Here is a 13,338-nt window from a genome sequence, read left to right as displayed (position 1 = left end):
TTAAGTCTGTTGCCCGATCAAATTTATTTCTGTTTGTTTATATTTCACATTTGTATCCGAATGACCATTCAGTCTCTATCCATGCTTTGGATACGACGTAAACCATGAAGATGTTATGTCTCGTAAAGGCTTCATGTTCACACCGATGGTATTGCATCCAAAAAGTGTAGGCGATATTACATTAGCCAGCAAGGATCCCAGGGAACCACCAATCATTGACCCGCATTACTTCGAGGATCCACACGACGTCAAAGTTATGGCTGAGGTACATATCTCTTATAGACGAATGCTACATTTCTAACATTATTTTGATTTATGTCATTTCACAAAATGATAAATTAACATTTTTCACTGACAGAAAGATTCCCTTTGCATTTTGAGCTAAAATAAGGAGGTAAATATTGATAAAGAAATTGCTGCTTTTATACTAGCTTACGTTACGATTCAGTAACGTTTGATTTACCGTTATTTTCACCTCGGGATCTTGCCTTCTCTTTATTTAAAATGTTTGATTGTGTTTCCATTGCAGCACCTTGGCCTCTCATTTTCACAGTGTATCTTATTTTGAAAACAATTTAGGGCGTCGGTTTGAGCAAATCTTACGACAAATGTTTAAAATTAAAGTTGGTAAAATTTCCGTATTTGTTGATCGTTTAAATGTTATAATTCGTTAATATTTCATATTTCTGTTGATGTTTTTACCTATCTTTTGTAGGGCCTGCGTTTTGTAAAGCGATTTACAGAAACCAGTGTTATGCAGCGTTTTGGGTAAGGGAAAAGTACATTTTGTAAACGGAAATAAGTTAAATGCAATAAATAAATAAATAAATAAATAAATAAATAAATAAATAAATAAATAAATAAATAAATAAATAAATAAATAAATAAAATTTCATTAATTAATTAATTAATTAACTAATTAATTAATTAATTAATTAATTAATTGAGTGTGCCTGTTCTAAATGATACAGTGACTGACATCACACATGAACTAATATATTTTGAAAGAGCATAAGCGTTCGCCAATGGAAGAAATGTTTTCAAGAAGTGGATTGAAAACGTGCCAAAAATGGCCGTGATACAGGGTGTAACAATAAAATTTGTACAATTTTGAAAATAGAATGACACAAGTATGCCGCTTATGTTGTGGTTTGATATTTATATGTCTATCAAGATAATTTCTTTAGCCACCAGCTAAGCTTTGTTTCAATTAAAACGACGGTATAAAAGTAAAGATATGGCCAATTATGTAACCTAGTCTTAAAACCGCTTGGGCCACTTTTGTCTAAACTGTTACAAAAGTGACTGAATAGAGTTGGAACCATGGACGATGCTCTTAATCCTCTTATGATAGGTAGTTTTAAACAATGGGGTATTCGAAGTGGTAGAAATGATAACATAATAGAATATCTCCTTGAATTTTTGAAAGTCACAACTAATCACTGACATAACAACCTCATTTACTAGAAATCGTGGCTGCAGCTCAACAACTTCAACCCAAATTCACGTTGGAAGAGCGTATTTTTATGATTGTGACATTCGGTAGCACATGGAGTCAAGCAGAAACCATAAGATTGTTTATAGCTCATTTTCCAAACTCATGTCTTCCACCAAGGCATAAAATTACGTGTGGAATTTGTTAACAGAAATGCTGGCAATAGTGGTCGCTCCAGAAAAGCTAGAAGCCAAGCTGAACTTAATTTCAAAATCCTATTGTTTTGTACTTATGGATGCAAAAACTGTTCTCAGTTTTACCAACGATATCTCAGGGATATGAGAAATTACTTTATTTATAAAATAATTTGAAAGAAATTTCATGACTTCATTTATAGATTTTAAAGAAAGATCATATTATCATTAAGTTCATGTTAATTATATGAAGAAACACGACTTATAATTCTTTTGTGTCAGTTCTTTGATGTTTAATGCACGATAAGCATATCTACGCGGTACAAACTTGATGTGCGCAAACATGGCAAAAGTGGCCCAACACGTTTTCTGGACGTTTTAATTAATCGGACATAACTTTTGAACCCAAGCTAGTAAAGAAACCAACTAAACGTCTTCTTTTAGCCAAGATATTACTGATTGTGTTGCATATAACATTTGTGCCATAACTCTTTTAGTTTTTTCCTGAGAAATCAAAATGCAATTGTATAAATTTTATTGTTACACCCTGTATGTACATTCAAACAGAAAGAAAATGACAACATTTAGGGTTCGATTTACCATTATATGTTAATGAATATTGCTTATATCTGCAGGGCGAAGATAATGGATATAAAAATGCCAGGAACATCTGGCGATGCATTTTCTGACGAGAATTTGGAGAAATACATTCGTAACATTGCCGGTACTTTTTACCATCCTTCGGGAACTTGTAAAATGGGTGGCATTTGTGACGAAACAGCCGTAGTCGATCCAAAGCTGAGGTATGGTAAAGCTGTTTATATATTATCGTTTACTTTTTGATAGATGTTTTAACGCATAATATTTTACTGTACTTGCATAAGTCATCACTACTACTAGACTACATAATTACTAGGCCATACAAAACCATACAGCACAAACCCACTGCAAGCACAAGCAGGGTACGTGATGCTCTTGCACAATCATCCGGGCCTTGATCTACATATGAACATGCTGCCTTGGCGAGGATCACATTCATGGCGTGCTATCCGCGGTATTGTCCTCCGCACCCAAGAGGTTCATGGTTCTTAACCGGACCAAAGCAAATAACTTTTCTTTTCATCTTCTTCCTTCCTTCCTTCCTCCCTCCCTCATTTCCTCCCTTCCTTCCTTCCTTCCTTCCTTCCTTCCTTCCATCCATCCTTCCTTCCTCCCTCCCTTCCTTCCTTTCTTCTTTCTTATCCATTCGCCAAAAAGACTAGAAAGGGAGTTGGGGTTATTAATCTCGTTTCCTCCGCATTAAGGTCTCGCGACGCGATCCTTTGTTGGTCGAAGCATCCAAAATATCGATTTTTATTATCTAAATCAATATATTATTGAAAAATAACACTTTAATGTTTTGGAAAAGTTCATTCTACAAATCGTATACTTTGAAAACTTGCTTGATCTATTGTTTTTGAGTTATGTACGATTTACAAAAGTGTTGTTGCTTCAGCCCTCTTTACAACATAACTCAACATGCTCAAGAACCACAGGACCTACAAAAGTATATCTGTGATATTTGAATTCTTCTACACGCTCGCTATGAAATGATCAATGCAATTTTTGCCAAAGCTCACTACCATTCGCAAGATGCTGTGAACTACTAAATCGTAACAGTTATAAATAGTTGCTAACCTTAATGTACCATGATACTGTAGCGATTTATATGATGTCATCGTTATTTTAAGTATCCTTAAAAGATGCGCATGAGTAAATCTAATATTGTCGTGAATTCTTCCAGAGTCCGTGGTATCAAAGGCCTTCGTGTAATCGATGCGTCGATTATGCCACATGCTCTTTCTGGCAACCCCAATGCACCTTGTATCATGATTGGCGAAAGAGGCGCAGATTTTATCAAGTCTTCTCATCTAGATGAATAGATCAAAACAGACCAAGAGGAATACAAAAATGTACTTTGTATCGTGATAGGTGAAAGAGCCGCATATTTTATCAAGTCTTTACGTCCAGATGAATGGCAACGGGCAAATACATGAACATTTACAAGATGTAGATACTAGGATCCACAACATGCTCATCTATCAGGGGCACAGTTCTTAAACCCCAATACATTTGTACATTCATTGAATGACCTTTGAAGATTTGGGTACAAAAACTCATACTCTGCAACTAGGGGTGTAAATTAACGGTTATTTGTCTAACCGTTTAAGCGGACCACAATCCAGTCGGTTAACCGTGTAAACGTATGTAAAAAATCTTTAAAAAAAAAAAAACCTCCCCTCTCATAATGACCCTCCAATTTTTCAATGAAAAATTGACAAAAATGCAAACATTTCCAAAATCCGACCATGCCATATCGTTTGACTTTGAGTAAGCTTAAAACTTGCATCACTCAGTCATGTCATTGACGATCGCTAAATTCAATTGCATGGACAAAACCTACTACGACTCAAACTTCCATTGTGGTCCATAGTGAGATGTAACGTGACTATATTATAAAGACAGAAGTTAAAAGTAGCTGCATTATTATTACTAGCGGGATACCCGCGCTTCGCGCGGGTCCACGCTAGATGGGAGCGTTCACCATAACAGGAATAATTACTGAACAGGTAGAATCATTGAAAAGGTACATTTTATTTTTCTAAACCTGTCTCTTCTTACACTTTCTTTTTTAGTTTCTTTTGCTTTAGCTTGTGATTTTCCGTTTCCATGTTATTTATTTATTTAACCTCGTTCCCATTATTTTCTAAATAATTATGTTCTTTCTTACATTTCCCTTTAGCTTCTTTGTTTATTTGCTGCTTGTGATTTCCCGTTTCCATGTTTTTTATTTAATTCTGTTCTCATTATTTTAGCTTCCTTTTTCTTACATTTCCTGATTAGTTTGTTTCATTCTTAGTTTCGTTCCCGTTTCATTTAGTTACTTTAACCCGTTGGCCTATTACTCGTACTTTTTTTTTTACAACAATTATCATTGATAATCTCAACAGGGACCATAGAGAGTTAACTGCCATATTATGGTAATCTAATCAGTCTTCCTGTTCGTAAACATGGTAAAACACACTTAGTGCAACAATATGATGTCACCCTGAAATCCTAAATATAATATACAAATATTGAATGCTTATGAGTTGAATGGTAAGAGTATTTCCTGGTGAAATATGGACTGTTCCATTGAACGACGCTTTGCCGAGTTGAATGGAACAGTTCATATTTCACCGAATGGAAATATTCTTTCCATTGACGGAATATAAACATTCAATATTGTTTTATATAACTCATATATAAGTTCCCTGTTTTCCATTTATTTCTTATAAATCACCAGGAAAACAAAATAAATCAAAATATATCTAAAAGTATATTAATTTTAGAAGCAACACCCGTACCTATTATTGGCGAGTGGAGTTGGAAACCTCGCGCTATACGCGTCTGTCAGCGTTGCTTTGGTAGCTCCGCGTCCGAGCAATGAAAAATGACTATTGCGCGGGCGCGGAGTGCAATAGTCTTTTTCCAGCTGCCCGCTAAAAATAGCATAAATAATCAATAGTAATTGGCCAATCAAATGACAAGAAACTTTGTATAAAATTTATTTTAGAATGCTTCTTTCTTAAAATGCATATTGTATAGAGAATAGTGTATTCTTTTACCTGTTATATTTGTAACGGTGTATCCACATGGTGTCATTGTACTTCTCATCAGACTTATTAATTTTAATATTGTTATTCCTGTAAAACCGAGACCTCCAAGAGTCTTATCTTCCTATTTATACAGTGTTATTCATTTGGTACATGCTACAGAAACATTCGAAGGAAACGCTTAGTTTAGGTTTAAATATATTTTTCATGTACATGTGTTTTATGTTATGTTATGCTCGTGATATTAAGGGGTGGGGTATGAACGTTTGGACAGTATTTATTTTGGGACATTAGAGCACATCAGAAATATCGAATTGCATTCTGAATACGAAGAATGTCATTCTGATATCAAATAATTTTGATTTTTGAAATTCGCAATGTAATACACATTTTATGGCAAATCATTAAAAATTGATATTTTGATATTTAACAGTACTTGAAGTAAACTTTATAAATCTGATGATTTATACTTAAAGTGTATGTAGGTGGGATGAAAAGCCGACGATCAATTGAAAATTTTGACCTTTCGTATTGAAGATATGGATTTTTTTTCCCAAAACACAAAAAAAAAAATTAGGCCTTTTGGGGAAAAAAAATCCATATCTTCAATATGAGAGGTCAAAATTTTCAATTGACCGTCGGCTTTTCCTCCCTGCTACATACACTTTAAGAATATATCATTAGATTTATATAATTTACTTCGAGGACTGTTATATATCAAAAATTTGAAAAATATCAAATTTTTATAATTTGTCATAAAATTTGTATTATATTGTGATTTTCAAAATGTAATTATTTGATATCAGAAAGACATGTTGTATTTCAGAATGCATTCGATAATCTGAGGTGCTCTTATGTCCCACAAAAAATACTGTCGAAATGCAATAAACGCTCATTTTAGATCCCTCAAGGGCTGGGGTATGAACGTTTGGACAGTATTTATTTTGGGACATTAGAGCACATCAGACATATCGAATTGCATTCTGAATACGAAGAATGTCATTCTGATATCAAATAATTTTGTTAGAATAAGGTATATTGCAGCGAATATTCTCGTCGACAAAAAAGTATGCAGCGAGCCTTACGATGAGTCTTGCACTCTCAGGTTTGGATACTTAAATGATCGATTATTTAAAGCAATATTCTACTATACAAAATCAGTAGAAATAGTATGCCACTTAGGACTAAAGAACAAGAAGGCAAAAACAAGGGTACTGAAATTGAAATCGATGACAAGTGCAAAATTTTGTGGAAAAGTTTTAAAAGAAAAATCAGTCAAGCGTCACAAAAATCAGTTAGCATGGAATACATGTTATTTACTTACCGATATTACCAATATAGGCATACACGGAAATAGTTCTGCAACTGTGCAAATATTAATTATGATTTCAATACTATATAGTATTAAAACACTTTGCAGCAATACACAATCGAAATACATCGATCAGGAGTGGATATAATTGTCTTATATTCATGTGTACGTTATTGTCAAAATGAAGGTCTCAGGGACATTTTCAGGATTAGTATTGATAATTCTACATTTGACTTCAGCTTCTGCTATCTCTGCTATTGTTTCACCAACCCCCATGTCCGTCTTCGTGAACGGCGATGTTGAATTTCAATGTCAAATAGGCGATGCAAGAGGTTTTACATTGGTGTGGCTAACTGAGAATAATCCAAGTGATGTTGCGCATACTATAATTCCTGCAGAACAGACAGGTCCAATAATTGATCATCACGACGATGGTCATGGTGATTACAGTACTGCTTATTCAACTGAATTTACAGGTGGTACCCTTGTTCATAATCTTATTCTAAGAATTGCTAGTGTACAAGTTGCTGATGAAGGACCATATGCATGCGGTTACCAATCCGGCCCATCCACATCGTCTCCCGTAGGAACTTGGGCTAACCTTACTATACTTATCCCACCAGACGAATCTAATCCAAGATGCAGCTTTTCTCCAAATCCAGTATCACTAACCACAGATTCTGCAATAGTAACATTGATCTGTGAAATTGCTGGAGGAAGTCCATCACCTGACTTGACGTGGAATAAAGGGAATCCTTCTAACGCATTGTCTTCTACTACTTCTACGATCAATACGTTTACATATACAATCACAGGTAACGATAATGGTATTCCATTTACTTGTGTTGCAAAAGGACAGGCTCTACGTCAAGACGGATTCTGTAGTATTACTCCTTTACTCGTCAACCCATCTGTATCAATCTCGAGCTCAGCTGATCCTGTTGTAGAACACTCCGACGTTATATTTACCTGTGTAGGATCGGGCTTGCCATACATATCAAAAATAGACTGGCTCTACAATGGACAACTTTTATCCGATAATAATTTGCCATCAGGATTTCAAATCATAGATATGTCAGATGGGTCTTCAGAATTACATTTATTCTCCATCCAGCTGGACAATAACAATGACTTAGTGACGTGTTATGTTGAAACAGCATCTAGTCTGAGTAATCAACAGGGCATTACTGTGTCTGTTATGAAATATGTTGAAGCAAAAACCACCCCCTCACACCGACACCGCCTGGCTAATAATTATTTGGTGCAGAAGGGACACTAAAATGAGTACACGGGATCGATACACGTGAATTGCTATGCACGATTTTGATATCAGACGAAAATCTTCTGATACCGGGTTAGAAAATGATGAATATCTCCCGTCATGATTTTTTTCTCAAGAAACCAGATTTGGTCTCATAAACTTGGAAATACGTGTTGAACAGATATGATAGTCGCTAGAATGCGCTTTGAAAATTGGCCGTGCGCTTTGAACTCAAAATTTGACCATTTTATATTGCGTTGGTCCTGTTATGGACTACAGCGTGCAGCGTGTAGTACAGCTGCACTCACTGTAGGCAGTATAAAAGTCGATGACCATTGACCTCAATGGGGTATACAAGCTTAATCACGCACAACCAAGATCGATTACCCGGCTATTGTGAGTAGCCTTAGTTATGTCCCTCGACTAATTATTAGTTTAAAAGAGCTTTAAAGGTTTGAACCAAATGGCTAATCGTGGCTGTGGATTTAACCTACCATGGCGATTCCTGCCATGAAGATATAGGGTCGAAGACACTGTGCCCCTCTACCTCCTTAATTATACCCATTGCATCATCTACTGGAGGAGTAATCTTGCTTCTTGTTATTGCTATTTCGGTTGCTGTGGTTTGGAAACGTCGGAAAATCAGTACTGAAAGAAGTCATGAGATTTCACGAGCGCCAACGCGAATTGGCGATACTGAGTTAAGAACGACGCCATCTGAGCAACCAGCAGAGAGCGATTACGTAATTAATCAAATTCCTGAAATTAATGCACCTAGAGGGGAACCTCGTAGTGAAACAATGGGAAGTGATCATCCGTATGATCCAGATTACAGTTCAATGCATTCTGAGACAAGGTCAATGACTCCATCAAATCCAACACATCAAGTGAATCGTCAACCAACATCTCCGCATGCTACCAGTACTTCTGGAAATACCTATGCGGAATTAGACCTTCCAAATGTCGAACGTCATTTCTATGCAGAATTAGACATTTAAACTGGTGTCCAAAATACAAGATTTAAGACAACGCTATCCGCATATGAGTTCAGATGCTATAGATGGGGGACCTAAAACAGTTCAACTGTAATTTACATTTCGTTAAAAAGTTTGCTATGTCAACTCATGTTATAGTCATCATCATGGACGTTTTAGACGGATGCAAACCTCCTCATCTTCGTTAGGTACAGTGCATCCCTCAAAGTTGAGTAATGATGTACCTCGAATATTAACATGGTGTAACGATCAAAAGTAATAAACATCTAAAAAAAGTAACTAACCCCCTTAAATAATGGCCAATATTTAAAACGGGCTATTGTATTACAAATCTATAAAATGCGTTGGAATCAGTATTTATTCAACAACCAACCAAACAAACAAAAAACGAAAAAAAAACCCCGATTTTCATTATCTTAATTAGTTTATTATTAAAAATAACACTTTGATGTTTTGCAAAAGTTCATTCTACAAATCATATACTTTTAAAACTTGCTTGATTTATTATTGTTTATGTGTTCAGTATGTACGTTTTTCCAAAGTGTTGTTGTTTCAGCCCTCAACATAACTCAAGAACCACAGGACCTGCAAAAGTATATCTGTGATATTTAAATTCTTCTACACACTCGCTATAAAATGATCAATGCAATTTTTGCCAAAGCTCACTACAATTCGCAAGGTGCTGTGAACTACTAAATCGCAACAGTTTAAAATAATTGCTAACCTTAAGAATATGAACGTGTGAATAGGTTACTGGCAAGGCCCGGTGACAAGGCTGGCGGAATGGAAATCGATGACACGTGAAAAGTTAGTGTAAACTTTCAAAAGAAAAATCACTAACCGTACTATCAAAACATATCCAGCTTGCATGGATGGAATAAATATAAGTTACTGACATTCACTCCCCTAGTACAATACTGGTATACACGGAAGTTTAATTCTGCAAATAATTAAATAATTATGTTTTTAATACTGTTATTAAAACACTAATAGTGGATACCGTCTTATGTTCTTGTATGCTAAGATGATGATCTCTACCAGACTGACAGGATTAGTATTGGTACTTCTACATTTGGCTCCAGTTTCTGCTATTTCTGCCATTGTTTCTCCAACCAGCAAGTCAGTTTTTGTGAATGGCAACGTTGAATTTCAGTGTCAAATGCGTAATGATGAGGGCTACAGTCTTGTGTGGATATTTGACTATGATGTAAATGATGATATATGGGCTTCCATTGGAGCACAACAGACAACATCCATTGACCACAATGAAGACGGCCATGGTGATTATAGTGTTGAATATTCAAAAGATTTCATTGGTTCTAATGAAGTTCATAATCTCATTCTGAAGATAAATGGTATACAATTTGCGGATGAAGGAGCATACACATGTGGCTATGTGGCTAGCGTCTTTCCATTTCCATACAGGGTTGCTCCTGTGGGGAATTGGGCCACCCTTACTATACTTATCCCACCAGTCGAAACTAATCCAAGATGCAGATTTTCTCCAAATCCAACATCACTAAACACTGATTCTGTAATAGCAACATTGATATGTGAAATGGCTGGAGGAAGTCCTCCACCTGACCTAACGTGGTATAAAGAAGGGAGTTCTACTATGTCAGTGTCTTCGACTACTTCTATGACCAATACATTCGCATACACAATCACAGGTAACGATAATGGTATTCAATTTAAATGTGTTGCAAGTGGACCCGCTCTACGCCAAGACGGATCCTGTAGCATTACTCCTTTACTCGTCAACCCATCTGTATCAATCTCGAGCTCAGCTGATCCCGTGGTAGAAAACTCTGACGTTATATTTACATGTGTAGGATCTGGCTTGCCATACATATCAAAATTAAACTGGCTCTACAATGGACAACTTGTATCAGATAACAATTTGCCATCAGGATTTCAAATCATAGATATGTCAGACGGGTCTTCAGAGCTACACTTGTTCTCCATCCAGCTGGACAATAACAATTACATAGTGGCGTGTTATGTTGAAACACCATCTGGTCTGAGTAATCAACAGTCCATTACTATTTCTGTTATAAAATATGTTGAAGTAAAGACCACAACCTCCGCTTCTAAACCGATGACAACTGTATTCACGAGTAGTGTAAGTAAACAGATTATCTCGACAGAAACAATGAAAGAATCTGAAGAAATCTCGGGACTCTCAACCTCTTTACTTATTCCCATTGTGACAGCTGCTGGGGGAGTAATCGTACTTCTTGTAATTGCTATTTTGGTCACTGTGATCTGGAAACGTCGGAAAAGCAGCGCTGAAAGAAACCGCGAGAATCCACAAACGGAAATAGTACTTGAAGGACGGCGTGATAATACATACCAAATGGGTGCAGTCTCAGCCGATAACGAGCTTCGAGCAACGCCATCTGAGGAACCTGCAGAAAGTGCTTACGTAATCAACCAAATTCTTGAAATGAATGCATCTGGAGGGGAACCTCGTAGTGTGACAATGGGAAGTGATCACCCGTATGATGCACTTAATTTCAACTCTAGGCAACCTGAAACCAGGACTCCAACCAGTGCAGTGAATCGTCAAGCTGCGTCTCCGTATGCTAGCAATATTGTTGGCAATGCTGAACGTCTTTCCTATGCAGAATTAGATATGTCAAATGGTGGTCCAAATGCAAGAAGACAAGAATATCCATTGACGAGTTCAGTTGGATATGCAGTCATAGAAGGGGAACTATAATTTACATTTTTAAAGTTTGTCATCTAAATGTTATCATCGTCATGGATTTTTACATTAAGGGCGAAAATATCAACCTGATAATAACTCTTACAACTCACGATATGTAAATACAACAGTGGTACTGCAATCATGTGCTTCTTGTGTTACACAGAGCAGTTTCAACCAGCGCTGGAAGAAATCGCGAGAATGCACAAACGCAAAATGTCTCTGCCGATAATGAGCTACGAATAACGCAATCTGAGCAACCTGTAGAAAGTGCTTACGTAATCAACCAAATTCTTGACATGAATGCATCTGGAGGGGAACCTCGTAGTGTCACAATGGGAAGTGATCACCCGTATGATGCACTTAATTTCAACTCAAGCCAACCTGAAACCAGGACTCCGGCAAGTGCAGTGAATCGCCAAACTGCGTCTCCGTATGCGAGCAATATTGTTGGCAATGTTGAACGTCTTTCCTATGCAGAATTAGACGTGTCAAATGGTGGTCCAAATGCAAGAAGACAAGAATATCCACTGAGGAGTTCAGTCGGATATGCAGTCATAGAAGGGGAACTATAATTTACATCTTTTAAAAGAAGTTTGCCATGTAAATGTTATCATCGTCATGGTTCCCTTCCCGCTTTTTGTTAAAAGTATATGAAGGATGATATTTGTTCCTTTGCGAAATTTATGAAAATATTGTCTTCAATGTATGGAAAATCTAGCTTGCCGGTAACCAAACGGTTGGAACAACCATGGAACCACTCTGTGTAGAACACCTTGCACATAAACTGCAGCATACTAGTATTTCCAGATTTCCAGTAGCTTAACTTAGTCTAGAAATCTTGGTAGGTACGGATTGCTGTTATAAAAGCTTGAAGCAAATACAAACAAGATGTTACAAAACCTTCTATGTAACTGGTTGGCAGTTTTGTTTTAAACATGTTCAGGGGCCACAAACACATAGGAGGTTTTCCTGCCCAACGATTATCTTTTTGAAACTTGGAACATGTGCATGTTTCGTGTCTGATGCAATATTAATTAACCAGAGTAAGCGATGCCAAATACAGCTTTATGTTATGGTTTACTGTATCGTCCACATGCATTGCAATTCTTTCTAGAAATTGTATGTACTACTTAAGTCATACGATATAGATACACCGGAGATTTAAATTATTACTTTTATAGAGCTTTAAAGTCCCATTCAATGATCCCAGCGAAAGTGTTAAAAAAATTAAAATTGTTTATAAATTGCTTAAAGTGAAGGATAAGTCATTAAAATTGTCATTTGGTATTTTTGAAATGAAAAATTTGACAAAAAAACAACAACAAAAAAAAAAACGAAGAATACAGCAGTAATGACAAAGTTGAAGCCACATTCAAAAACACGTAGCTAATTTATATAATGCCAGTATATAAATTACAGATTCATGTAAAATTCCTTATTTTGTCTCAAATACACGGCTTTTGGCTAAACCACTAGCAGGCTATGTTAGCACATCTATGACACTAACTTCTGACGTCAATGCCTGACAGTATGCGCACGCATCATCACAATTTCCATTGTTTTTTGCCTGACAGTACGTACGTGCGCATCATATTTTGTTCAGGGCTCGTGTTTTTAACACTCCCGCCACATCACACGGTTATTGAACAGTGTAGTGGTTGCATGGGGTTCACTCAAGCATATCGATATACCAGTTCCTTGCTTTTGTTGATAAACATTGAGGTCAACTCATCTATAGAAAAATCGGTTAACGCGGACTGCTTGATATCACCTTCCCCACCCACCCCAACGTTAAG

The 13,338-nt window shown here is 36.4% G+C and overlaps 3 protein-coding genes across 3 annotated transcripts in view; all 3 read left to right on the top strand.

Moving 5' to 3' along the window:
- LOC140165875 (alcohol dehydrogenase [acceptor]-like) overlaps window positions 1-3,862 on the top strand; it is a 67,458-nt gene extending 63,596 nt beyond the window's left edge. Inside the window, exons 12-15 of the mRNA XM_072189215.1 lie at window positions 73-265; window positions 716-768; window positions 2,265-2,432; window positions 3,413-3,862. Coding sequence (XP_072045316.1) covers window positions 73-265; window positions 716-768; window positions 2,265-2,432; window positions 3,413-3,551 — 553 coding nt within the window. The 3' untranslated portion in view covers window positions 3,552-3,862. The remainder of the gene's footprint in view (window positions 1-72; window positions 266-715; window positions 769-2,264; window positions 2,433-3,412) is intronic.
- A 2,866-nt stretch (window positions 3,863-6,728) lies between these two features.
- LOC140166667 (cell adhesion molecule 3-like) lies at window positions 6,729-7,855 on the top strand. The gene has a single exon (XM_072190165.1). It carries the CDS (start codon window positions 6,758-6,760, stop codon window positions 7,853-7,855), a length of 1,098 nt encoding a protein of 365 aa, XP_072046266.1. The 5' UTR covers window positions 6,729-6,757.
- A 1,971-nt stretch (window positions 7,856-9,826) lies between these two features.
- On the top strand, window positions 9,827-13,335 carry LOC140165873 (uncharacterized). The gene has a single exon (XM_072189212.1). It carries the CDS (start codon window positions 9,839-9,841, stop codon window positions 11,552-11,554), a length of 1,716 nt encoding a protein of 571 aa, XP_072045313.1. The 5' UTR covers window positions 9,827-9,838; the 3' UTR covers window positions 11,555-13,335.
- Window positions 13,336-13,338: the final 3 nt, after the last annotated feature.

This window comes from Amphiura filiformis, chromosome 12, assembly GCF_039555335.1.
Source record: "Amphiura filiformis chromosome 12, Afil_fr2py, whole genome shotgun sequence".
Taxonomy (NCBI): domain Eukaryota; kingdom Metazoa; phylum Echinodermata; class Ophiuroidea; order Amphilepidida; family Amphiuridae; genus Amphiura; species Amphiura filiformis.
This window is presented reverse-complemented; position numbering and strand designations above follow the sequence as displayed.